Source organism: Podarcis pityusensis, assembly GCF_964106645.2.
Source record: "Podarcis pityusensis genome assembly, chromosome: 6".
In the NCBI taxonomy this organism is placed as follows: domain Eukaryota; kingdom Metazoa; phylum Chordata; class Lepidosauria; order Squamata; family Lacertidae; genus Podarcis; species Podarcis pityusensis.
In genome coordinates, this window is record NC_138030.1 from 63,962,487 (window position 1) to 63,990,313 (window position 27,827).

At 40.2% G+C, this 27,827-nt stretch overlaps 1 protein-coding gene and 1 long non-coding RNA gene across 7 annotated transcripts in view; one reads left to right on the forward strand and one right to left on the reverse strand.

Annotated features, from left to right (window-relative positions):
• LOC308478848 overlaps positions 1-27,827 on the forward strand; it is a 102,291-nt gene that overhangs the window by 52,430 nt on the left and 22,034 nt on the right. The gene's annotated exons all lie outside the window — the stretch shown is intronic.
• The window catches only part of NEGR1 (neuronal growth regulator 1), a 466,181-nt gene continuing 452,538 nt past the window's right edge, over positions 14,185-27,827 (reverse strand). For both annotated transcript variants that reach the window (XM_081008954.1, XM_081008955.1), the window contains one exon: positions 14,185-18,156. In XM_081008954.1, the coding sequence (XP_080865080.1) occupies positions 18,032-18,156 (125 nt within the window). In that variant the 3' untranslated portion in view covers positions 14,185-18,031. The remainder of the gene's footprint in view (positions 18,157-27,827) is intronic.

Below are 27,827 nucleotides of genomic sequence, written 5' to 3' on the forward strand. Positions count from 1 at the left end.
ATTTTACTGCTCTGTATGAAGATCTCCTGTTGAACAGATGAGGGTGCAGTCAGTTTTAGCTGTGCTGTTCAGCTGCTGACTGCGCCAACCATTATTGTAGCAGGTGTGCCTAAAGCCTCACTCCAGCAAATGATCTCTAATCCACATGGTGAGCTAAGTTTCACCAGACATAGCCCCACCTGTTTGCATCGGACATAGGATGAGGCAAAGAACACCTGTTTTAGTGACCTAAGGTGTAACTTGACCCAGGACTATCCTGTATCTAGGGATAAACAAATCTGTCAATTTCAACTTTTATTAATTTCTCATTTTATCCGGCCTTAAGTTCATAGTACCATATTTCTGCGTGAATTTTTGGATTTTTAAAAAGTTCTCATGAAAATTCACCAGGATTGTAGTAAACGTTTTGTTTTCTGATGTAACATTTTTACAAGCAATTTTTCCATACTGGTATGATACTTTCACTAATATATGCATTTTTATGTATACTGTCCGCTAATATACACATTTTTGTACACAGCATTTGATTGGTAGAGATGCACCACTAAATTCAGAGAAGTCTGAATTTCAAAGGATTGTTGCGATTTAGTTCTTTCAGGAAGCAAATTAAATAGGTTTTCCTTAAAATGCAAAACTTTACCCCATTGTTTGTTGTTTTATGGACAACTTTCCCCATACTTTTGACATTGCTAAAGAGCCAAATCAAGGAAAAGGAAAAGGGCCTGTAGAGATAACACTCTGAATCTTGCAAGGTGGACTGTTGTAATAAAATATCTTAGCTAGGATCCAAACCAAAGCATCACCGTGTGCACAGAAGTAGTTCTGTGTACACACGAAGGTGCTTCAGGTATTCTGTTTTGTCAATTCCAGGGCATTCCCATTACTATTTATATGCTACCCATCTGACTGGGTTGCCCCAGCCACCCTGGGCGGCTTCCAACAAAATATTTAAACACAAAAAAACCTCAAATATTAAACATCTCCTTGTACAGTGCTGCCTTCAGATGTCTTCTAAAAGTCAGATAGATGTTTATTTCCTTTACATCTGATGGGAGGGCATTCCACAGGGCGGGCGCAACTACTGAGAAATAATCTCTGCCTCGTTATGTGTCTTTGAGAAAGAAGATTGAATCACCCATGGAACAAGAAGTCCTTTACCAGCATCTCATTTCAACAAGGCACTGATGAACAATATACCAGAACTTCCCTTGCACTCCTTTGAGATGGGTGTGGGTTGGCCTGAGAGCTGGCATCATCATCTGGCATCTGTAGGAAGCTACCAGGGCCTCAACACCCTGGCGAGGCTCACATAAAAAATTATTCTTTTATTAATTAACTAAAATTATATCCCCTTCCTCCCAAAGGAGCCAAGGGTGGAAAACACATAAGCGATTAAACAATTAGAACATCCGAAAACATCTTGAAAAAAATTCTAACACAGATGCAAACTGGGAAAGATCTCTACTTAAAAATCTTGCTGGCAGAGGAAGTTCTTCAGGAGACACAAAAAATGCAACAGTACCTACCTAATATTGATGGGGAGGGGGGATTCCAGAGGGCAGGTGCCATGACACTAAAGGTGTGATTCCTATGTTGCGTGGAAAGGGAATTCCTGATAATATGGTATCTGCTGCAGAAGGCAGCAGGATCTCCTGCGGGGGGCAATGGTCAATTGGATACATGATTGGGTGAGATGCCCTTTTCAGCCCTGGGCCAACTTTCCCCCCGCCCTGGTCCTGTGCTTTAACAGCAGCTCCATCTAGTTGCCATTTTAATTTCCTACAATGCTTCCTGGCATCACAGGGACATTGTGGGCAGTTTACATGGCAGACCCCAGCCAGTGCTGCTGCTTGGAGCAGTGCCAGAGGCCTGAAACATGGAGTTGCACAAACCAGAGTGCTCTGAGATTTGTATGCACAAGTACACGGAACAGTCACAAAGAGCAATGAGTCCTCCCCTTAATTTTTTTTTTTTTAAATCCTCCTTTTCTCCTTTTAAATACTCTGACTTTTTCCTTTCCATTTCATTTCTCACGGTTTGTCAGGGAGGTTATGACACTTCAGCAGGTATTCTGTGAGAAATGGTCTGGGCCATTTATACTTTTCACAGTGGCTCCTTCCCCATTCCTCAAGCTAGATAAGGAAACAAAAGAGCTATTGTTGCTTCCAATCACAAGCCAATGGAGGGGTGGGTGGGACACATACAGGTTTATAGACATTTGTTTTCGTTTTTGAAAAAGAAAATCTCATATCCCCTGTATACTGTTGTTGTTAGATTAAGAGGAAAGGTAACAGGAATAATGGAGAGAATGTTTGCAGGAAAAACAACAACATTTTGCAGCACTCAGTGTTACAAATATTGGTGATTTTTAAGTTTAAGTTGCTATTTTTCAGATGCTAACTGAAACGGAGTCATCATGAAACTATCACCATTCAGATACAATTAAAAAAATCTTTGCTAGATGTCACTATCGATTCAGTTCATAGGCGTATGGATTTTAATGACTGTGTGTAGAATTTCATGTTTTCCTGGAAGCAACAGCATTTCTATGTGATGACGTTTCAGTAAAAAGGATTTAATATCTTTTGGGGGATAAAAGGCGTCTTTTCAGAATGTATCATTGGTGCATACTGCCATTTGTGCATTATTTTTCAGTATCTTTACTCAGAGCTGCCTTTTGCTTTGTGCATCCTGCCCCTGCAAAGTGCTTAATACCTTTCCCAATATAACATCCAGGTTCTGCAACTGCTTGCCTAGGGAAGCCCACCTTGCCCCTTCCCTGATGGCTTTTGGATGTAGTATGGGCCACAGCTAGGACCACAGCATGCAATGAAAGGAATTAGAGCTGTCTAATCGAGTTTGTGCAGCACATATGGAATGAAGGTATGGAAGAGAGCATTGGTACAGAAAGCCCAAAGGGAGCTCCCATGGTAGGTTCTCAGTTCTCAGTTTTTCCTGGCAACAAGAGATGGTATGAATCATGTGTTAGTTGTTTTGTATTCCCAACAATACTAGTGCTTGATCAGATAGCGAGAAGTTGCCTCCTTATGCTCTGAGAAATAATAGCAGTTCAAGGACTAGGAGAAGGATTGGTTCATATAATCTGACAATCCTGCATGCGGCTACTTCGGTGAAAGAATTCATGGGTTTCAGGAACAAGGAAGGAAGGAAGGAAGGAAGGAAAAAGAAGCAGTTCCATGTTGTGGATTTTAGAATGAGCTTCCCTCCCACTAATACATGTAGTGATGTTTGAAATGAGTCATCAATTGCTGAGTAGAAAACACATACACTTGGCTCATTGTAGGTCATATTGGGAAAATAATCTAAATGTGTACTGCTTAGAGCAACAGATGCACAAGTGGCAAAACTGCAAGATACAAAGAGCAGGTGGCACCAATTCACAGGCTCAGAGCCAAACTTGACTAGAAATCAGTTGCAAGTGTGGGAGCCCTGATCCGGACTGGGACCCTGGCGGCAGTGACAGTGGGGAGAGGTAGAGAGGGGTTAACCTTTTGCCCCCTGCAGTCCTGATCTAGAATGTGGGGAGGGCTGTGCTTGCCGTTTTGAGTTGTACATTTTGAGTTCCTATTGCAGTCAAATGGAAGTTTTCTCCTCCATGGGAATTGCACTTGTGGGGTCCTCTGTACAGACTGGGACTGTTGTGGGAGAGTGGGGCCAAAGGGTTAAAACTACCTGCCTCCCACACCAGAGTCTTGATCAGGTTAGGTCCCTTGCAAATGGATGATGATGATGATGATGTTGATTACTATTAAGCCAGTCACATTGCCAATTATGTGACTGGTAAATTAATCCAGTTGGATTAATAATCTGTATCTTGAAAAAAGAGTACTCTGTCATGCTGTATTTTCTGACTGTAATAAACATCAGCATTTATTCCTCAACAGCTAAAGTACAAAAAGATGTCTTTTGGAAACTGATAATAACCAGGTATATATTTTAACATACTTTCATTGCATTGCCTCTGGGTAAAGTTCTGTTCACTGTTCCCATTAACCTTTCTAGAGTATTTAACTTGGGTTTCAGTTATAACGTCAACACCCTTTGCTTAAACTGATTCATGGCATAAGAAGCGTTATTTTGTTCACAAGAGAGTGCAGTACATTGAAAGCAGAAGTGTTCATCAGTGTTGCCCTCTTGACTGGTGTTAGTCCAATTTCATTTTAAAAGGAACCTGTGCTGCCTGGGTTGATGTTAAACAGACATTTGCTAGAGTGTTGGGCCGCGAAAACTTGTGTCAAGTCTGCAATGAAAATGATCATCTAGTGCTTACGGGCCATCTGTATCCTCCTATGTTTGGAGGTTTCTTTGGGAATCAGAGCTGCCATTAGGCTGTTGTTAGAATTTTGAGAATGCCCATTTTGTGCTCTTTTAAAGGACACTTGCTACTCTTCATTGTTGCAGGTGCAAATTTGAATTTTGTGGCAAATGGGCCAAATGATGAGATCCTCAAATAGTGGGGGTGCATATTCTAAAGTATCCAAGAGCTTGGGACATTTGCATAATATGAATGCTTCCAGTTAATGACAAGCTTCAAGAATGTTTCCAAAAGGAAGCATTCTCAGCAGTGTGTTGATGTGTGGGACAATTGGTTAGTGGGAAAGCACACACAATGCATGCGAGAGGTCCGTGGTTCAATCCCTATAGACAAGTGGTGGTGAACCTTTTAGAGATAGAGTGCCCAAACTGCAACCCAAAACCTACTTATTTCTCTCAAAGTGCCAACACAAAGTTGTTCAGCTTTTTTTTTTTTTTTTGGTGGGGAAGGGGGTTGCACACTGTTGTTGAACTTTCATTGAGGGGAATGCCGAGAGTTGTGGGGCTTTTTTGGGGGGGGGTTGCCATGAGTTGGCTTTTGGGGGGGGATGTCCAGGTTTGTTCAGCTTTTGGGGGGGGGGGAATGCCGAGAGGCAGCCACCAAACTAAACCAGAGGGAGCCAATCGACAACAGGCAATAATCTCCCGCCCAATCGCCACAGACAATCTCTGGCTCGCACAAGCAAAAAACAACCCGTTTCCGGCTTGCAGCGGCATGGGGGTCCGAGGAACTCTAGTGAGAATTTCCTGCCCACAGTGGCCTGGGGGGGGGGGGGAAACGGCTGCCCACTTCATCAACCCCCAGCAACGGCACGGATTGACCAATGGTGCATGTGCCCACAGAGAGGGCTCTGAGTGCCCATTCTGGCACGTGTGCCATAGGTTCGCCACCACTGCTATAGACTGTGTCCAAGAAGGGCAAATACTTCTGCCTGAAATCTTGGTGAGCCACAGTCAATCAGTGTAGTTAATCCTGGACAGGATGGAACCATGCCCTGAGTTCATATATAAAGCAACTTCCCATGATTCATACACAGGCATGAATTAATGCAGCTGCTTTCCTGGTTTACTTCTGTGCGCGCGCGCACACACACACACACACACACACTTCTGAACATCTGCAACAAGACCATATTACCCCTTTCCCTAGCTAAGGTATGTTGGTTGGTTGCTTTCAAATAGATCTGAGATGAAGGTGGGGACTGGAGAAATGTCTGCTGATGTGACAAAGGCACTGATGCCACCCTAAAGATTAACATGTCTGAAGATGCAGTTGCATGTTAGACAAGGATCAAGGCACTGAAGTTTAAAACTCGGGAGTCAATTATTTACATATTTACCTGGAAGAGAGGTCCCACTGAATGTGGAATGGGGCTTACTTCCGAGTAGGGATGGGGAGAAATTCAATTCAGTTCACATATAACAGCAAATGTATCACATCCACACTTTTTGAAACAGTATGAGAACCAAAACACAGCCATCCTTTAAAATTCACACTTCTCCAAATTTTGTGACGTACCGGTAGTTCCCCAAACAATGTTTACAAAGAAAATATTAATGGAAATAACATACACAAGTGCACTGTTTTAAAATAATTGCTTGCAAAAGTGAGTTCATTAGTCAAAACTGTGTACATAAATGTGTTTATTCAGAGAAATTCAAAGCAAAATACTGATCAATTCTAATGAACCCCCCCCCCCCACCTCAATCGTAAATTGCTGTAGAAATGCGAAGAATTGAATTTGGAGAAAGGAGAAATTGAGAGAGGAGAAACTGACAGATCTTTCCATTCCTACTTCTGAATGGGATTCATAGGGTTATTCAAGTTTCTTTTATCCAAAATGACCCAGGGGGTGATACTGTAACATGCAGTTATACATATGAATGCCATGATGAGACTCTACACCCACCAGCCCAGTTAATCAGGTAGGGAATATAAACACAGCAAACATAAAAGGATTTCTACTGTAAAAGGTATAAAAGCTCTAGGCCTGTCTCCCTGAAAAGCATGTAGCAGATCACCTCTAATAAAAGCAACTTCCTTTTCAAGCATATACCCTACATCCACGTAATATAAATATATACTCAGATAAAAGATAGTATTTTAGTGCCACAACTCTTCCTTGGAGCAAAGTCAATGTTCACACATTCAGCTTGAGGGGGACAGTTTTGTAGAGTCACAAACAACACAGGCCCTTCAAACTCTTCTGAGTGAAAATCAAATCTTACCATCCTTTTATTGAAGTGTCTGTTTGCTTTTTCCTTTCTTTTCTTGAAATGTGTGTCGTAGCAAAGGTAACTTGCAAAGGTAGCAAGATGAACATACACATGCTGTTATAGTGCTTTAAACATCTAGCTGTTTTTTTAAAAGTTTCTTTTAAACTTAGGAGCAAAAAATAGTTGCAGGGATAGTAAGGAAATGCTGGCTGTGGCATGGGGGTGAATTGAAGCAACAATACTTCAATGTTCTGGCTTAAACTAAGAACGCAGTAACGTGTGTGCTTAACTTCAAAGTTTGTTGCATTGAGGTCAATGGTTTGTTTGAACAGTCTCCTGGTGATTGCTTTAAAGTGATTGCTTTAAGGGGAAAAAATAAGAATATGATGCTCCCAATTAAAAATGCCTACTCTTCAAATAATATATAAAAGCATTGTCCTTGGTCAAAGTGTGTGCACACACAGTTTCAGTCATGTAATCAATAGCACTAATAATTGTTTCCGGAGGAGAGATAAATTGTGGGGACTGAAACTACCCTTCCTGCTCTGTGCTCCTAAAATAGATAGGGACCATGGTTGCCAATTGCCTAAACCGGGGCTACATGGACATGACCCAGGAACCACATGCACCAATGTAAGGCTGAGATGTGCTGCTGAGCTCATGTTCTGCTTAGGGCTTCCTATGAGCATCTGGTTGGTCATTGTGGGAACAGAATGCTGGACTAGACTGGCCTTGGCCTATTCCATCAGGGCTCTTATTAAATTAGGAGATCTTATACTATTCCGCATCCAGCTAAGGTTATACACATAGAAACCTGCATCCACATATATTTTCTCACTCACTGACAGATCATGCCTGCAGAATGTCTCAGGTTTGATCTTTTGTATCTCTAGGTAGGGTTCAAAAAGATTGCTTCTGGAAACTCTGGAGTGCTGCAGCTAGTGAATATAGACAAGTAATGAGTTAGAGGGACCAGTGAGCTTACTATTAAGGCATCTTCTCATGAGTATTCCTCTAGTGCAGTTAGGTTTGTTGGAAAAGCCCCGCACCCCACTTTCCTGTGGTTCAGACATGTGTCTGCTTGATTAACTCTGTCAAAAGATGCTGCTTATGCAAATATCGCTGAAGAAATCTTCAGATGACTCTGTCAGCTCTGTTTAGTGGTGGCGGTTTGCGTGTGTGTATGTGTGTGTGTGTTTAAATTCTAAACTGTACATGGTTGACTTGCGAGCTTATTTTCCAGATCACCGAGAGAAATGAGAGACTTTTTTTTGACAGACACTGGCTAAAGCAGCTTAAAATCAGAGGCACTGGGTTTCTAAAGGAGTATCTCTCCGAGAGCTATTGACCACATTTTCCGCAGGTCATTGCTCAAGTGGTTGTTAGGCAGTGCGTTGGGACACAAAGTGTGCATAATGCTGCTTGCATTTTCTGTTGTGTATGTGGACCAGAAACGCCATTTTGGCACCCTTATGTAGTCATTTTGACAGACTACTTTATATTCTTCCAATTTAGCACATACCCCTACTATGTAAGCTAAAATATTTGGGTGTTGCTGTTTTTTGTTTTAAAAAAGTCACAGGTGCAAATGCAGGCACATATCACAGGGAGCTTCTGATTGGCTATGGCTCTCTGTAGTATATGCCCATGGGGGCAAATGTAAGAAGGGAAGCAGCCTTAATACTGAGGAATCCATAGGGGGGTGCCTTACACCAGACCGCTCTTCATTTACCTAGCCCAGTAAGGTCTACTTTGACAGGCAACAGCTCCCCAGGGTTTCCAAGTGGAAAGCTTATACACCACCATACACAATCATTAGACCTGGAGATGCCAGGGACTGAACCAGGTATCTTTGCTATGTGGATCATGTGATCTACCACTGAGGCATGGCCCTAACCATAATTCAGGTTTGAATAGGTTTTGTTGACATGTGCAGCACATCACACTGCACATCACACTTTAGATGTGGGAAAGTTTAAAGTACAGTTTGTTTTTTAAGCAGTGTGCATGTTACAATTAAAATGTCTAATACAGTGGTACCTCGGGTTACGAACTTAATTCGTTCCGGAGGTCCGTTCTTAACCCGAAACCGTGCTTAACCTGAGGCACGCTTTCGCTAATGGGGCCTCCCTCTGCTGCCACGCCGCCGCCATGCAATTTCCTGGGGCAAAGTTCTCAACCTGAGGTAATACTTCCAGGTTAGCGGAGTTTGTGACCCGAAGCGTTTGTAACCTGAGGTACCACTGTATGTCCAGAAAAACCTTTCTGAATCATGGCCTATGTCTGCAGAATGTTGCACCACTTTGGCACAGACACAGTGGACTCATGGTACTGTGATTATTTTAGCCTTTGATCAGCAGTCACAAAAAATGAACCATACATAACATTAGCTACATCAATTGTTAATTCTAATTTGCTGTGAGGAAGCAAAGCTGTTATAGATTCCCTCTGCTCCTAAAGCTAACTCTTTTTTGTTGTTGTGAAAAAGTACATGTCAGAAGGTCAAAATTAACGAAGAAAAATGCAAATTCGGAGTTCCACTGGAGGAACAACCCAATGCTTTTAGCAATTTCGGATGAAATTAGAAAGGGGAAAACACCCAGTCCTACTTACATTTTACAGCCTAATGAAGCATGTTACCTCCTGTAGTTCCTCCCAACTTGAAATTGGAACTGTCTCATTAGCATGAAGTGCAAGAAGAACAGGCCAGTCAGTGAAGTCAGCTTTTCATGGTGGATTCCTGAAATGTCTTCCCCTTACACCTTTGGTTTTAAGCAGATGATGGTTCACTAAGGTAAGTAACATCTGAAGAAAGCGACAAATGTTAAGTACATCTAGAAGACTTGGAAATTCCAGGCTAAATTAAGCTTTGCTTAAAAACATAATTTTGTGTGTGTGTGTGTGTGTGTGTGTGTGTGTACATGCATGCAAAAATGTCCAACTTTCCCCTCAAGATGGGAAACATGGAGGAAATCAAAGTCTGTGGTATTACAGATCCCTAGGGCTTCTTCTAAGGCTTTTTTCAAAAGGTCAGTGGGAGCTCTATTATAAATGCAGTAGCTTGGAGAGCGAAATACGTTATTATTGTGCATTGTTAGAATAAAGATTATTCTGGTTCTTGTTAAATATCTTTTGGCATGTATTATACAAAATCGTCCTCTTGCACAGTCAAAGTTAAGCCCTTTTAACAAGCCCATTGTTTTCAATCAGTGAGATTTAAGTGTGTGCTTAATTCTACCATTGAAACAAATGAACTTTTAAAAGTACTTCGCTTTTAGTGGAATTGTGCCTATAGTTATTATGGGAAGAAATTAGCGAACATTCATATACAGAGCCAGTTTCTAGCCTGTCAGACCCAGTACTACTTTCTGTGGCTGAAGGAAATGTAGAGGGTTTTCCAAAGGTGTACCGTTTGTTGATTGGGAAGAATCATTGCAAAACAGCAGACAAAGGGGGTATGATTGCAGCGTTGTACTGCTGTTTCTGTTCATCAAATTAGTATATTGGCAGACAAGGAGAGTCTTCATCAGGTTGATCTTTTACTCTGATCTGCCACCTTGTGCTAAGGTGAGGTGTGAAGCAGGAATAATAAGGCAGAGAAAGTCATCCCAAAAATCATAGGTTCAAAGAATGTAGCTTCCGATAATGCCCTTGCTACGGATGACAAATCTGACATTTGCAATGTATTTTAAAACCTCATTTATTGCAAGCCGTGTTCAGTTGGCATTATTCTCCAGCTTACGAAAGCCAAGGGCTGATAGATATTTTCGCAGAGAGGAAGAAACCTGGCTGGATCTAGACACATCAGAGAAGCGTTTCAGTTTAAAGTGTTGTAAATTTAAACAGGGAAAATGGGTAGAGAAAAAACAGGACTCCACATCGCCCTCTGGTGGCACAATGTTATATCGCATAAACAACACATATAAATCCGCTTCTTCCTTACCAGTCTAGCTGAGTCCCCAGATAAAGTAGTTACAGGGGAAGTTAGAACAGAATGGTTAGGGGAAAGGAAATGAAGTGATTCATGCTTAGTAATCAGTGCTTAGCACCAAAGAAATGAATGGCTGGAAGGAAAACCCCACACCCCCAAACAGAAATTAGTTTTCAGAAGAACAGTTCTCATTCAAAATCTCATTCATATATATATATATATATATATATATATATATATATATATATATCCTGCTCTGCTTGTTAACATTGTCTCAACTGGACTATTTTTAGGCCTGTCCAGGAGGCAGCATAAATTTCCCACTTTTCCTTCAAATATTTAAGAGAGGAGGAGGAAAGGGATTAAATTGTCAACAGGAACAAACCCAGTTAAAGTGCACTTAATGCTTTTATTCATGTGTAATAATGAATAGACTTAAAATCAATCAAACTGAAAATGAAGTATTTTTCCCTCAGTGTAAACAAACTTGTATATGGACAAGCACAGGAGAGGGCTGTAGCTCAGTGATAGATCTTGCGTTTTACATGCAGAACATTCCAGATTCAATCCTTGGCATCTCCAGGTAAGGCTGGAAACAGCCTCTGCCTGAAATCTTGGAGAGATACTGCTGGTCAGTGAGGCAGGGAAAAAAGTAAAACAAAATCCAGGTTTGTTTGTTTTTTAATTGTATCATACCTCATGATCTCAATGAGGCATGCAAGGCAGTTCAAGTATTTATAGCTTTCCAAAATGTGCTGCATTTTACGCCCTTTACATCCAAAACTGGTATTTGTGCTGGCAAGATGCAGTAATCAAAATATGAAATACGTGGCTATTGCGTTTTCTTAGCCTAACAGTTCTGGGAGGTGCAAGGCAGCACATCCTTGTATTCTCCCTTACTGCTCTGTCTGTTAACAGTTTCAGAATCCAAAGATAAACTAGACCATGGGCTTGTGCTCACCCTGTAGGAGTCCTTCTGGGGGAAAAAATCTTTGAATGATTGATCCTAATGCTGTGTCACAAATGTCTTCAGTGCCTCCCTGTTTCAAAGTCTGTTGTCGTGCTGCATAAGGGAGAGCATTTCTTTGAGAAACACACATCCACATCACCATTGAATGTATATCACGAGCAGAGTGGATTTTCTGATCCTGGCCAAAGTGAAATAGCATCAAATGTCACTTACAGCACTTTGCCTTAACATAAAAAATGGGGGATTATGGAAGGGAAAGACCCTTCCTAGGAGGACTGACTTCCTGGGAGGTCTCCACAAACACCTGGGTTAGGGTGACATTTCGTCAGTGGAAAGAGTGGCTTTCCTTAGGAGAGGAAAACAAGAAATCGAGAAGACTGAAATGTTTGCAGATGCAAACGTTCTTCAGAAAACAAAGTATCTTTCACAGAACCTGGAAGGAACTAGTTGGTTGACCTTAATGAGTGAAATGGAGTAGTTTTTCTATTTTAGGCTGTAATCTTAACACATACTTACCTGGGAGTATGGATGGAGGAGGAATTAGGTTCAGTTCACATTTAAATTTAGAATATTTGCGCTTTCCAAGAAGTACGAGAACCAAAACACAGGCAATCTTCAAAACTTGTTCTTTTCCAAGTTTTGGGATGCAGTTCTCCAAACAGAGTTTACGAAAAAACAACAACCCTGCATCCATTAGGAGGAAATGTGTATACAAAATAATACATTTCTGAAATTACATACAAAAATCTAATATATTGTATTAAGATAGGTTGCTTGTAAAAATGTGTACATTAATCAAAACTGCAGACAAAAATGTGCTTATTGGGATAAATTTACAGAAAAATGCTGAAAATTTTTCATGAGGATTTGAAAAAACAAACAAATTGCTGCAGAAATGTGGAGAACAGGATTTAAGATTGGAAAAATGAGAATCTGAGAGAACTGAAATGGACAGACCCTTCCATCCCTACCTGGAAGTAAGTCCCACTGAACTCAACAGGGCTTCCTTCTGAGTAGGCACAGATAGATTTGTGCTGTTAGTTACCTTAGTAACTTTCAGCTAGTGTATTCTGTGATTAGGCTACAGAATGCAAGTCAGTTAGCATGACAATGAATCTGTCACACTCACAGTCAAGAGGTGTACTAAGCAGGCAAAACCTTGCATGTAAGATGCCTGAGATAAAATATATTTCCTGCTTTGCTTTTCTAAACCATCATAATGATCTAGAAAGCACATGCTACTTTTCAAAAACTATTTGCCATGTTCTACAGCTGTTTCAGTAATATGGCATACACAATTTCACAAGCATGCTTCTGCCTTGAACAGCTATTACCCTTTACTACCTCCCTCAAACTTCCATTTCTTTGGCTAATCCTTTGACTGGCTCATTGATCCAGCTACAGTTTCCTCAGCCATATTGCAAAGAGGGACTCGTTTGCTTGGAAGCAGAGGCACTCTCTATTGGGCAGGCCAGAAGAAGACTGTGATCCTTGGAAAGGCTAGAAGGACCAAAGATGGAAATCTCGCTTAGGGAGGAAGAAGAGAGCAAACTGCATTTAAAATGTGCACAGAGTAAATCACCAATGAACTCTTTACAAATAAAATGGAAATAAGTTTTCATTAGTTCCATACTCACAATACTTTAATTATAACTCCAGGATATATCCCACTATGGCGTGCACCAACAAGCCAAACACAGCCCATCATCACCTATGTATCATGGTCCACCAGGTATCCCCATTTCCATAGTTCTCAACAGGTAGACTTGTTGGAAGCTCCTGGTAAGCTGCCATACATGGTTGGTGGGCTACATACATCTTGATGAGTCACATTTTGTGCAGGCCGGGTCTATACCATATGATTATCTACTAGCAAGAATCAACAGTGTGAAAGTTTCATTAGGGTTACCATAACCCCCAGGTTATGGTCACCCCCCCCCCCCACCGTCACTGGTGGCAAAATGCCAACAGATTTAAAAGGATCTAGATTGCAACGTTAATAGTTTCCTTAGAAAATATTACTGTGCCCACCTACAATCTCTGGTTAGAGTTTCACCATGGCTTTGAATTTCTGACACAGTCTAATTGGTGAAAGTGTTGAATGACCTTTTTGGGATAAAATGACTTTTCAAAAACAAAACTCTTTCACGGCAAATTATGGAATATGGACTATTTTCCTCAGACTGGAAGAGGGTGATCCAGTCCCTAAAAGTAAGTGCATACTGAGGCGTTAAGGCATATTATTTATCCATTTAAATACATATTTTGGTATACACATTCTTAAGTGCACACAGTTGTGTGGGGTAGATGGGTATTTTGGTCAGCATAATGTTGAGCATTGATTCTGAAAATGTGCAAAATAATAATAATAAAAAAAATCACCCCAGGTTTAGTTGTGGTTATTAACACTTCTGGATCTGAAACAGAATGTAATTTTAAACAAGAGTGAAGAACAGAAAATCCTATCTACTTCAACTGAATTTTGAATAGTTATCTTCCCAGCTAATCTCTTTTAAACCACCCATCAAATTATGTATATTGAGACAACCCTTACTTCAGTTAGCAGCACTACCTGCACCACAGTAATTGCACCTTATTTCGCAATTATTTTGCACTTTATATATTAACCTGGCAACAGCACAATCGTGATTAAGTGTCCTGATTTGCCAAACAGATTGTCACAATCATAACTATTCAACACTTCGGACAATTTATGCATAATAAGTCCTCATTTGTATCACTTGGAGCTAATCCATTTATTTTTCATATTTTTTCATGACTGGGAGAAATATAATTGTGGTTGATTAAAAATATGAACAGCGATGATATCAACTAGATGATCACAGATTATCATGTAAGAAATAGAAGAAAGCAAACATACCCCACAGTTTAAGGACTAATAAACTCTGTAAAATGTTATTGTAATTTGCGACAATCAACACAATCCACATCAAGTCCCAATAAATCCCAAATTGTACAATGAACATATAGAAAAGATTTACCAAAGAAGTATGGAACTTTCAGTAGGGAGTAATCCTATAAACACACAGGCACATGCTTTTTTTTTTTAATATTATTGGGACTGTTCAGTGCAAAACTGTATGCATGTGTCTGTCTTGACAGAATTAGGCCCTTGGCTGACCATGGTTTCAAAAGGAGCCTCTATGGGACTAATCTTGAAAGCGCTTACTGAGCTGGTCCCAGTATCACAGTATGTACTTTGAGAGATTCAGCCCCTGCTTTGTTCTTATGATCTCCTCTCTCCTGAAGAAGCAGGGAGAGGTTTGCACAAAGTTTTCTTCTACAACTACGGTATTTTGCATTTATAATCACACCCAGCAACTGCAAATGAAAATTCAGAGGCTGGTTTGAACACTGGGCTAATAATGCGTTCCAACTGCTCCCACACAAACGAAAAACATTACTAGTCCCTTTCATTAGGTATTATCATGTTCAACAATAAAAAATAAAATGTCACCCTGTTTTGCTGCAGGAATCATCAGACTCCATGTGCTGGGGGAGGATCGTGAAGGCAGTTAACTTGACTATAGAGTTTGGATGAGTAAATGATATTAAAACAGCTATTGTTGTGCCTGTGAGAAATAATGTTGGATATGCTTGGTTTCTGACATACCTTTGACTTGTTTCTTATTCCCCAAGAGAGCACTGGCAGAGATAATAGCTTCTGCCACCCTGCTCTTTCAACCTGTTGAATGGATTCTAGAACTTTAAAGCTGCAATACAAGAGGGAATACAGAGGGTGGCTTCAGTCAGTCCAACTTGGAGGAACAGGGCGTGCACCCAACTTGCACTTCTTGTTCTCTGCATCTTTGTAGGGCTCCACAGGAGACAGCTGAATAAGCTCTCATCGCCCGTCGCAAAGCCTTGGTTACAAAGATGCTGAAAAACAGCCCTTGCAAGTTACCAGTGCTTCCTGCCATCCTAACAAATTTGAATGTCTAGTCACCCCAAATGTCGGGATATTGCACCAGTCCAGTCAAATATTTCCATTAAAAAGTGCCATAGCGCAACACCAGTAGGTCCACAGCGCATGATATGAGACGAAAGTATTTTCTCCTTCAATACAAACTGCATGATATATTATGGTTCTGTTCCCTAACACTCTTAATATAGCACTTTATTACTATTTCTAAAGAGCCATACTGTTTCTAATGTGTCAACATTTTATTCATGAAGAACAGGAGCTAATAAAGGAGCTAAATAAATTTATAATGTAGGTCTTAGAAGTGGTTTATGTGTAAAATAATTGTGTCGAATCTCCAGCTAGCAACAAGAATGTCAGAACTTTGAGAACAGGCTTTGTTGAACGTTTTATGATGCCGATATTAAAAGCGAACTGTTACTATGTAGTCAATAACATTCTCCTTCCTCCATGTTTCATAGGGTTAGAATGGGTGATGTAATTATTTAATGTACCACAGTTCCTTATTCAACAGTCAGTTTACTTGAATTAAAACCGCTGTGGTTAGCTGAGTCATCGCTAAATTCCCCTTTTAAGCTTTGATGCCTACACAAACTCATTCTGAGATACAACAGTTTATGTAACATCATCAGTTAGTTATTGCACTTTGTAGTACAGAACTTAGCAACTTCAATTAAAGAGGCAAACTGTTAACACACATCCTGAACTGATGAAAACAAATGAATCTTCTATTAAGTAGCAAAGAGCAATTTCTCACTATTTGTTCTTGTGAATAAATTCGAACGAAAGTTTTTGCACTTATTTTACACTAGAGCAAAATTTGTACAGATTCCCTGCTTTTTCAAGTGTCTTTTTTTTTTTTAATTGGAAGTGGATATGCAGTGTATACAGAGTATCAGCTATCAGATTGCTTATTTTTCTTCTGTTTTCAAAGATGAACCTTTACTAACTATGTTTCTTTCACTAAAGTTTTATGTGGGGGTTATTTTCAATGTCAGCTTTCATGGAAGCAGGACTTATAGGAACCAGGGCATTAGAAGTCCTTTCAGAAGAGAAAAATGCAGTTGTTATTCTAACAGGAGAACGATGCTAATGACATTTTGGCAAATAAATATGTAATAGGCATATGTAATATATATATATATTCATTCTGGTTTCTAATGTTGCATGTAAGATAAACTATGAATGAGGACAAAATAGGACATTTTAAAGGTTATATCCATATGCCTTTGCAGATTGTGCAGCATGAATGATGTTTAACATAACATTTACAACATGTAGAGATGTGGCTGACATGTGGAATAGAGCCATAACAGGCATTTGGGGAAATTCTTCAACCAAATGATTGTGAAGGGAGAAAACACTGGTATATTTTTGCAAATCAGTGGCTTTTTTGAAAAAATGGCACTGATATGTTATCATCTGTCTTATGTAGCATTCAAATTATTGTTATTTGTGTGCATGAACATGTGTGTTTTAGAGCATGTGTGTATGATCAAAACTCTAATCCTTCTATAGATTTTCCAGACCTAAGCACTATGTTCTATAAGCCAACCAACCAGATACTGTACAGTATAAATTCAATAGGAAGAACAATACTGATATGTAGAACTTATCACTAATTATAAAAATACAATAAAATAAAGGGATGGTCATTTTCTCTGCAGCCTTATAAAAATTCTGACTTTGAATGAACAAAGGAAATGTTACATTCACAAAGGAGTCTCTGAGAGATATCTTCTGCTTTGTACAGGTTTGGAATATGCTTTGAACTTGACAGACTGAAAAATGTACCAGCTATTACTTTTCTGCTGTGCTCAATGTTTGGAGTAGTTCCTTTACCCCAATGGTGGTTCATTTTACAGCCAATAGCACCTTTTGTCCTTAAGAAAAGATTCGGTACCCTTGAGCTAAGCATCTACAAAAAATAAAATTGAAAAATTCCCCTGCCATTTGTTGGTGAGGAAGCAAAAAGCAGTATCTTATGAAGGCACACCCATGCTGAACTGACGAGAAAATCAAAATCAAAGCATAACTGCACAGTGCAGTCATATCACAAGGCTCATTCTTGAAATCTGAGTATCATGCTAGAAGAAAATCTAGGTATGTGATCTAATTTTGAAGAAATGAATCAAAGGCAATATTATTTAGCTTTTTTGTAAAAAAAAAATGTGTAAATGAAGATAGACTCTTATTTAAAGAGGGAAATGGATGTTTGTATTGCAGCCTTAAAGATCACATTTTTTTAAACTGCAATATTTGGGTTCTTTTTATGTAAACTACTGTCTGCAAATCAGCAGACCATGACTGAATGTTTTTTTTGAAAAGTTACAGATTACAAACATGAACTGACAATTAATATCCTCTAAAAGTAATTTCAGAGCTCTCACGTCTTTTTTTTTAAAAAAAAAGAAGAAAAAGGACAATGTGTACTTCTTCACAAGGTAATGCAGCTAATAAAAAAGAGAGTAGAATTAAAGTATTTACATAATGAGCAATTCTACAGAAGGCGATCATCCCCCACATAAGCACTGCTGATTATATCCCACGCCGCTTTTTAACAAACTCTACCAGATTGGATCCAGTCATCAGCACTTTCAAAGAATCCTTAAAAGCCATTCATGGTTCTTTACATTTATTGTAGAACGATGTTCTTCAGGTACATTAAGCTGGTGTAAGAGGACAGTGTCAACACAAGGAACCAGCAGGATAATAGAACTTCAGCACCCCCAGTGATCCCAAGCTGGGTTGTACTTGGAGCTGGAAAAGAAAGAAAGAAAGAAAACAGATTATTTAGAATCTTTTTGAGCTTTCCTCACTTTTTCTTCTTACAATCAGCTATAAATTATTTTACCAATAGATTTCAAAATAGCAACTTTCAGCAAAGCATAGCTGAAAAGGAAATCACACTTTTGCACCACTAAAATTCCTCTATAGCAAGCAGAATTTTATGATATAGACGAGGGCTGGTTCACACACTACATTTTTAAAAGAGGGAATGCATATTCTTTATTTCCCCACTTGTCTATTATGGAATCCTGGAAAACGAAGCAGATTCCTTTGTCAATAGGCAGATAGGGCTATTTCATATTGTATATAAGGTACATGTTCAAGGATGGCTGTGAAACAGAGAATTTTAGAACTCCATTCTTTATTAGAGCAAAAATGACTCTTGCTACAATTTCCCTTCTCTCAGCCTCTTTCACCACAGCCTGAGCAAGTATGTTCTTTCCTGGACCTAAAGTGTTGGTATACATTAATTCTTCCCCCATGTAGGACTTTCTTTTATACAAGAAACTCCGCTCTGTCTATCTGTCATCTATCCATCCTTCCATCTTAGGCAAACAAAATCACAGTGCAAAATGAACTATGGTGATTATTGCAGAAGAGTGTTCAGTCGTTAAGGTCAAAGGCCACTTCTAGGATTTAACACAGTAGAAAGTAGCCTTTGCCACCAGCTCAGTCTACTGCATAAAACTTTCTTTCACCCAGCTCTCTATAATGTTGAAATATGCTTCTTGTGCAGGGCTCTCACTATCATTTGGCCACCATAGCGGCTCTCTGCTGGAGGATGGACTTGTGTGTGCCCTCAGTTGCAGAGGACCATGTTGTCCCATTAGTATTGTTGAAGTCAGATCCAGTTGTCAGTTCAGTTGACTTCTGAGCGTTGAATGGAGAGAGGGAGATGCCTTTTTGTTCTTTGCTTCAGGCAGCAAAGGGTCTTGGGGTGGTTCTGCTCTTTTGTATTTAGTTTCAGATGCATTCAGAAGCTGTGGTGGCTGTTCCTCAGTGCTTGGTGGCAGCACTGTCCTCCTGTTCATTGTTGTTTTGTTTATACTCTGACACATTTTGCTGCAAGTGAATGTGTGCCTGTGCATAGGGTTGCCATATTCCCCAAGGTGAAAATATGGACAAAGTTGTTGACACCCCCTCCCCCCATTTTGTTGATTCGGTAAAAATCCTCCCAGGCTCCATTTTGGTGTGTCCAGGAAAACCCGGACATATGACAGCTCTGGCTGTGCATAATCTCTGGATTGTGCACAACCAAACTTTAATGTACCTCTGTGGCACCTTGCATCTTGCCTCTGTAAGTGCCTCCACCTGGTATGATCATGGTTCTTGACATGTGGCTATTCAACATGGCTGGCAGCCAACCATGGCCCATTTCCATGTAAACAGCACTTCATGATGCTATAGGAGCTTAGAAGTTCAATCCCAGTCGTGCTTTTGTTGTTTCTCTAATTGCTTTAGGATGCAATGGGCTCGCTGTGTATAGTACACTGTGTGAAGAAGGATAGCATCCTACCCTTCAGCAACTGTTCAGAAAAACAGTCCATGGCTCTCAGCAGTGTGTTCCAGTAAAACCAAGTTGTTTGATCACAGCTTGATACAGCTGTTTTGTGGAACATTGAGTTCATTGTCTGAATGCCTCTCTCAGCTGGTCCACTGAAATGTGGGGGTCTCAAGATTGCAGTATATGTTATTCCCCACTGTATTGCTTGTATTCTTTCCTTGCCTGTAAGAGACATTGTCCCCTGTCAAATATTTGAGGAACACCAGGTTTTGCAAATATGACTTTTTAATTTGGTTGCATCAAAGTGTGCTGAATTATCTTGGAGGGTATTTGGAGGAACAGTGAATTGGGAGTAGGTACAAATGTCTAAGAAATACCTGCAGTTATCTTGAGCTGTGATAGTTTACAGATCTTACTGGGGCAAAGCACTTTACACCTTGTCTTGTCTGGAATGACGACTTTGTCACCACTGCTTTGTGATGAGAGGATCTTTTGTCGGCCAGCATGGCTGCAGTCCAGGATTCATTTGCTTTATTTTGCTTGTCCAGCCTTTCTCTTTCAGCCTCTGTTCTGAACTCTGCATCAGAACTCTGTACTTTCATAATAAACTCCTCCTTCACAAACATCATCTGTGTCATTCGACAGATTCCTGCTAATGTTCTTGATAACAAGCATCTCTTTTTATCGCTATGCAGTCATCTTACAATAGGCAGAGAAGCATCTTGCAGATACTTTGCCAGAGACTTTGAAAATACAATACTTCGTAAGTAATGAACTTCTAGATGCGGATTAAACAAACTTCTAGCCCATATTCCAAGGCATAGGCTGGTATTAGGGCTGAGCCACATCAGAGGTGGCCAACTCCTGAGAGACTGTGATCTACTTTCAGATTTAAGATTTAAAATCTGGCAATGATCTACGAGGTTTTCCAGGGAAAGCACTGGGACAAAAAAGAGAATTGCTCAGACAAGGACCTCAAAAGCCCAGACCTTTCCCTAGAAAACATGGAGCAAAAAATTACTGTACATTTGATACTAGATGTCTGACAGTTCTTGATGTATTTCAATTAGGATGGTCCAAGAGAAAAAGTCACTCACAATAATATCGCTTTGAATGAAAACAGCCACAGAGAGAAAGCTCCGCCTTCCCTTCCACTGATCAGACAACAATGGGGGTAGGGCGAGGGGGCGGGGCAGGAGTCAGTTTCAAGAACACTGAGGAAAGGGAGCCAGAGATCGACCCGCAATCTACCAAAACCTAGCGGGGAGCTACCAGTAGATCGTGATCGACTTACTGGACATCTCTGCTCTACATGAATCTGGCTTATCCTCACAAGCCTTTGCAATGCGTGAGGGAGATGGGGATGGATTGTCTCAACTTTGCTGTCATCGGGGTTGATTACATGTGATGAGAGGACATGTTCCATGCACTTTACTCCTTGGGCCAAGCGCTGCTCTATCATGTTTCTCACATTTTTCAGTATCTTGTTATGTTTCTCATGTGTGGATGCTGTTACACTCATGTCATTTGCTATTATGTGCACTTCTATGGTATCTCCAAATGTGTCATAATTATTTTGTTGAAGCACTTCAATATTTGACTTAATTCCAAAAGGTAGACTAAGAAATTTGAATCTGCCCCATGGTGTGTTGAAAATACATAGGTCAGCGGAATTCCCTATCCAATCTATTTTGCCAAATGCATATTTTGCATCCAGAATCATAAAGATGTTTATACCAGCGAAACGACACTGAACATCTGCTGCCATTGGAATGAAATAATGTTGTCCTCTATTCTGGGATCCAAGAAAATCTGCAGCTTGCCATTTTTCACTCTGTTAGTGATGCTCAAGTGCTCAGGCTATTAACCCATGGGGTAGACAGAGTCATTCTGGCTATAAACCCTTCTTTCCCCAAAAGCTCCAGTGATATTTTTTTAAAAGGCTGTTAAAATGGTATCTGCATACCCCCAATTTGATGGATGGCTGTGCTGGATTTGTGGATCTATGGTTTATCCCATAAATTTTGCTGGGTTCCTAAAAATTCCATTCATCTTTAGCTTGGGGCAGTTTGTGCCAATTCAAGCTGAGATGGGGTCAAGCATCCTGACCTAACAATAGTATGGTAGATGATGTGATGATGAAAAAATTGAAGACTGCTTTTGAATCTTCCTATAGCTGCTATGTCTGGTCACAGAATGAACAGAGCCTGTGAGGTGGTGTTCTCCTTGCCCTCCTGTGGCCTGGCTTTGATCCTGGTGCCTTGAGTGCTATGCTGTTGTACGACTTGCAGACTTCCAAGAATTTGTCACTCTGTCACCCAGCCATGAACTCAGTCTGTGTGTGTGCAACTTCAGAGGCTCTGCAGATGTGTTACTGCCTTTTATAAACTCAGATTCCCTTAGTAATGTCTCCTTTAGTTTCTTAATCTGTCACACTAAACACAGTTTTGACCCTGAGCATGTATGATCCTCAATGCCCCCAAGTGCACTGAACACATTTTGTTTCTTCCTTTATGTTCTGAAAGATTTTAAATGTTAAAGTTTCTGTTTCTGTTAAATGAGAACGACAGCAGAACCAGTAAACCCTAAAAACAATGTTTTTATGATAATGAGATTTCTTAGGACTGTTTAATCACCATCCATTGTTGGCCCTTTTGTATCTGACTGCTGATCTAGGGAAACCTTCTTCAACCTGGTGGACTCTTAAATAAATAAATGTTGGAAATTGCTCCAGGGAAGAGAGACAGAGCAAAAGAGATTTCACGGTCTCTCATATGATGAGGTTAAATATACAAGAGCATTTTACTGACCATTTAAATGAAGCAATATCATCAAGCTTTTAGATCATTATCAGAAAAGTTATTAACTCTTTAGAAAAGAGATCCAGCACGATCTCACTAGTCCCAGCTGAGGCCTTGCATACTAATGAGGTCATTTAAAAATAATAATTAAATATACACTTAAAATGTATACTCATAAAAGATCACATACAGATTGTTAAAATAAAAATTACAGCAACAGCCCTTTCATTAAAAGTAAGCAGCCCTAATAGAGAAGAAAGTTCCAAACGGCTGATTGTAGCAAGCTGCCGATTCTGTTCCCCTTATCTGTACTTAAAAGCAATCATAAAAACAGGAAGAATAAAATTACAATATGATAAAATAATCATCATCACAGAAAGCTTTAAAAGAATGAGTGGCATAAAATATATTCCATAGTGGAATACAAGGTTCATATTTCTAGCAAACATACCAAATATTCATGAATGTTGCCAAATAAATTCATTCCCACTAAGTATGTTTGCTCATATATATATATCACTAACAGCCTCCAAGATGTTACAACCTGCTTCCAGAACTTGAGTACATAGTTACAACTCCACCACATATGCCAATATGTTCCTCATACATTATAACTTTGCCAGCATAAGGGGGAACCTGATCTCACCATATGAGCTAGTCAGACCGAGGTTTAAAACCAGTAGTGGACCACCTTCAAAGAATTCTCCCTAATGTTAGTAGACATGGACTTAAAATAACAAGTGGACCAGAACTTAGGCTATTGGGAATCTTTCTATGCCCTTTTAAAATGTGTCGGGGGGGGGGGGCATTATTGGGTTGTTGTTGTTTTTATTTTGCTTATGTACTTTGTGGTTTTATATTCTGATTTTATTCTGTGAACTGCTCTGAGACCTGCAGGTATAGGGTGGTATAATTATTCAATCATTCATCATCATCATCATCATCATCCAGTTCACCTATAGGGTCTGGCTCCCACACTGATTTCAAAATAGTAAGTGGAGAGAACCGCAATTGTAGGGAATATATCAGAGACCCTGCCTTTCTGGACACTTGCTTATAGCTGTCAACGTTTTCCTTTTTTTAAGGGAAATCCCTTATTCTGAATAGGATTCCTCGCAAGAAAAGGGAAAAGTTGACAGCTATGCACTTGCTACAGCTAGATGTTCATAAAGTTTCAGCGCACTAGTGGCTACAATAACAATGCAATTTAAGTATGTTGGTGGACTAGCCCTGGGTCTTTGAAGATGCAGCACGTTACTATGCCCTCAGAAACAAGATGTCTGTCTTTTCTTTAGAGACGGTTTTTCCCTAAAATCTCAATGTCTAGTTTATTCACACAGATTTCCATCATCTTAATTCCTGTGTCATTGCTCCTTAATATTGACAAAAATATGCTAAAAATATGAACAATTCTCACAGTATATGTATTATCATATGCATGCACACTCCAGGTTTCCATAAAGTAACTAGCGCATAAGCAGAGACATACAACAATGCACACAACTGTATAAAAATACTTACTGTATTTTTCGTTGTATAAGGCGCCCCCATGTATAAGATGACCACTAATTTTTTAATGCAAAATTAAGAAATTAAGTTGTTTAGCTTTTTGGGGGGTGGGGCGGGGTGGGGGAGGTCACTTCTACCAATCGCTCACCCGCCTGCCTGCCACTGCCAATCGCACACCTCGCCGCACCCGCCAATTGTCTGCCTGCTCACCGCCACCAACAGCCCACCTGCCCACTTGCCGCAGCTGCCAATCGCCTGCCTGCCTCGCCACAGCCGCCAATCACCTGCTCAGTTGCTGCAGCCACAGCCAATCGGCAGCAGGCCTTGCCGCAGCCACCAATCACCTGCCCAATCGCCGCTGCCAATCTCCTGCTTGCTGCTACCATTAATCTCACATCCCCCCCCTGCATTCACTATCCGTGTATAAGACGACACCCAATTTTGCCTTTTTTAAAGCAAAAAGCATGCCTTATACACACAAAAATACGGTATGTATTATTAGTCAAATTATGCTGCATAAATGTAGTACAGAGTAGTTCCCTCTTCATTTGACTCTTTTATAAATGTTGTATATATGATGTATTACTTGTTGTGTATAGTTTTGAATATAAGTAGTTGAGCTTTTGAGAAATGCACAGGGGGCTGGGACATAAGCAGGCATTCAATACAAGAGGTGGTCTCAAGCAGGTGGGAATTGCCAATTTCCAGTATAATTCCATTTAAAGCTTATTCCTCCTCCATCCTCACTCCTTCTCTTATGGGACAATGACTGTGATTACAGTCATACCTCATGTTAGGTTTGCTGCATGTTATGTTCGTTCAGGTTATGTATGTCCCGTGGCAACCCGGAAGTACCAGAAAGGGCTACCTCCGGGTTTTGCCGCTGGCGCATGCGCAGAAGCGCCAAATCACAACCCACACATGCGCAGACGTGCTGCTGCGGGTTGCGCTCTTTTCATGTTGCGAACGGGCCTCTGGAACGGATCCTGTTCACAACCAGAGGTACCACTGTACAGACATGGCTGCAGAGTTGTCTGTGTATGCAGCTTGGCTCACACAAAAGTAGCTAGACTGGGGTCTATGCCTCTGAGCACTGGAAATTATTGTTCCCTCAAAAATATACCGACTGAATTCCAACGCAACTTAAAAAGCAAAAATGCCAATCTAAAAGCAAAATCCATTTCTACTTTTCTCTTATTCATGTGTTTAAGGAAATGGGGCATCTGCAGTTGTTATTGATTTATAACATTAAGATAAAGGTAAGCAAATGAGCTGTGCGACTCTCTAAGCTTTCATTTAAAGTTTTTTGGCAGTAGCAAAGGTATCTGTAAAGCAAGATGTTTTGGTAATCAACTTCCAAAATAGACAACAATGCATTTAATTCAAAGTACCCACAATTCACGTCAAGGGCTAAGTTGAGAGAAGTAGAAATGCAAATGAAGGTCTGACCTCAGTTTTGCACAAAGGCTTGAATACAGAGCAGAGCAGGTGAAATAAATGGGGTTGAGGCTGATGAAGCAAATTAAATAAAGTCAAAATTGTCAAAATGAATTAAACAATGTTGGAGTTGCTGAAGCAAATTATTCAAAGCCAAAGTTGTTTTTTTAAAAAATGACCCATATCAATTTCATGTGTTCAGCTAATAAACTGAACCTTTAGATTTCATTTGTGAATTTGAAAAAGCTCTCTTTGTCCCAGCCATAATCAGTCACGGACCTTGCCGCAAGGAACCTAAGCCACACTTCATTCTGAACTGTGCCTTTAAATGCCTTGTAAAAAGCCTTCAACTGTTTTTTGAGCTAGTGCATATGTAAATAATAATAATAATAATAATAATAATAATAATAAAGCACTGCTCCAAACAGATATTTTGCATTGTCCAAGCTCTGTGCTGATAACTTTTGTAGACTACTAATTAAATACCTTCCCCTCTATCCAATCAAGGCCCTCTTTTGATGTGTGCCTGGCCACTCCAGGCTGGGGAAACAAATGGAGCAGCTGTTGTCGCATGGCCCATCAGCCTGGCAACGGTGATGAAGTATTTCTCCCGATACTCTTCTTATCACTGTTATGACAATGTACGTTGGGAGGAAGTACTCCTCTATTTCTCTAACAATGTCAGATACTATGATAGCAGATTATACGAGCAAGACGGTGGACAGATTCCAGCCTGTTTCCAAGAAAAGTTCCACCACCCCTGCTTCTCTCACACCAAAGAGGAACAGAAGCAGGTAGTTCAGAATGACAACTGCCACTGATGCACATTTTGAGTAGCAAACAGTAATTGAATTTCTCACAGCTGAGGAGATCTTGCCAACTGAGATTCACCACTGCATGATGAATGTATACAGACCTCTACATGTTGTGAATGCTGGATACGCTCTTTGAAAATTGAGCTTAAAGCTAGACCTTATGGCAGCCAGCAGGAATAACTATTAACAAAGAGAATGCACAGATAGCAATTGAACTGGTTGGCAAAGACTGACACATCACATGGCACGAATTGAAAGGAAATCTCGGCATCATTTAGTGCACTACACTAGCCACGGAGGCCATTTGCACAGAATGCTGTGGGCCTACACAAAGGAACATTGTTCTGCCTCAAATCACGATGGGTGTTAGGAGAAGGCTCTAGAAAGCATCTGTCCACGATCAAGGGACCTTGAAAAGGAGTAACATAGTTTTTTAAAAAATCAAAATGTAACAGTTTTCTGTCTGATACTACACTAGCCATTTTTTGAGATCTTCAGGAAATAACTTTCTGAAGTCTGAATGGATGAAGAAACTATGCACTGAAGCACTGAAAAATATGGCCAAATGGTATTATGGCAGAAATTCTTTGTATTAACATGAATAGCAGGTGTTATACGCCTCTTAATCTCTTATGTATGTATGGCACACTGTAAATTGGGCAATTCGTGTTATTCTAGGGATGGGTTTTTTTGTTTGTGTGTGTTTGCCTTCACACTGGCTGGTTTATGGTGGTTTTCTACCTTATTAAGAGCTACTGATCATGATTGTTGTGCACAGTGGTACCTCGGGTTACATACGCTTCAGGTTACATATGCTTCAGGTTAAAGACTCCGCTAACCCAGAAATATTACCTCGGGTTAAGAACTTTGCTTCAGGATGAGAACAGAAATCGTGCAGCGGCGGCACAGTAGCAGCAGGAGGCCGCATTAGCTAAAGTGGTGCTTCAGGTTAAGAGAAGTTTCAGGTTAAGAACAGACCTCCAGAACAAATTAAGTTCTTAACCCGAGGTACCACTGTATTGCCTTCAGTGTCAGAGGTATGTATACCTGGGGAATCACAAGTGGGCTGTTGCATCCATGTACAGCTTCTGGCTTCCCATAGGCATCTGGTTGGCTATTGTGAGAGCAGGATACTGGACCAGGTGGTAGTGGGTTGTAGAAGCTCTTGGTGGGGGTTGAATATTGAGATGAGGTGAAGTAATTCAGGATGCTTTCTCCCCTCCCCGACTCAAAGGGTCACATTAATAAACCCAAGTCAAAAGTTTTGTGTTTCTTTATCTCCCTGTTGTTTCCATATTTTCTGCTCTTATTTCTCTGTGTTTTCCTAAATCTCTGTTGCTCTTGTTGTTGTGTTTCCTAAATCTCATTGTTGTGGTTATATTTATTTATATCCCACCTTTCTCCCCGATGGGACCCAAGGTAGCTTACAACTAAAATAGAAACAGCTAAAAAGAAAAGGCAACCATTGGAAAAAAATAAATAAACATGCACAGGGTTGCACTGTAAAACATTATCTTAGACATGGGAGGGAAAAGTAAATTTAAAAGAAACATATATACTCTCTACTCTGGTGAA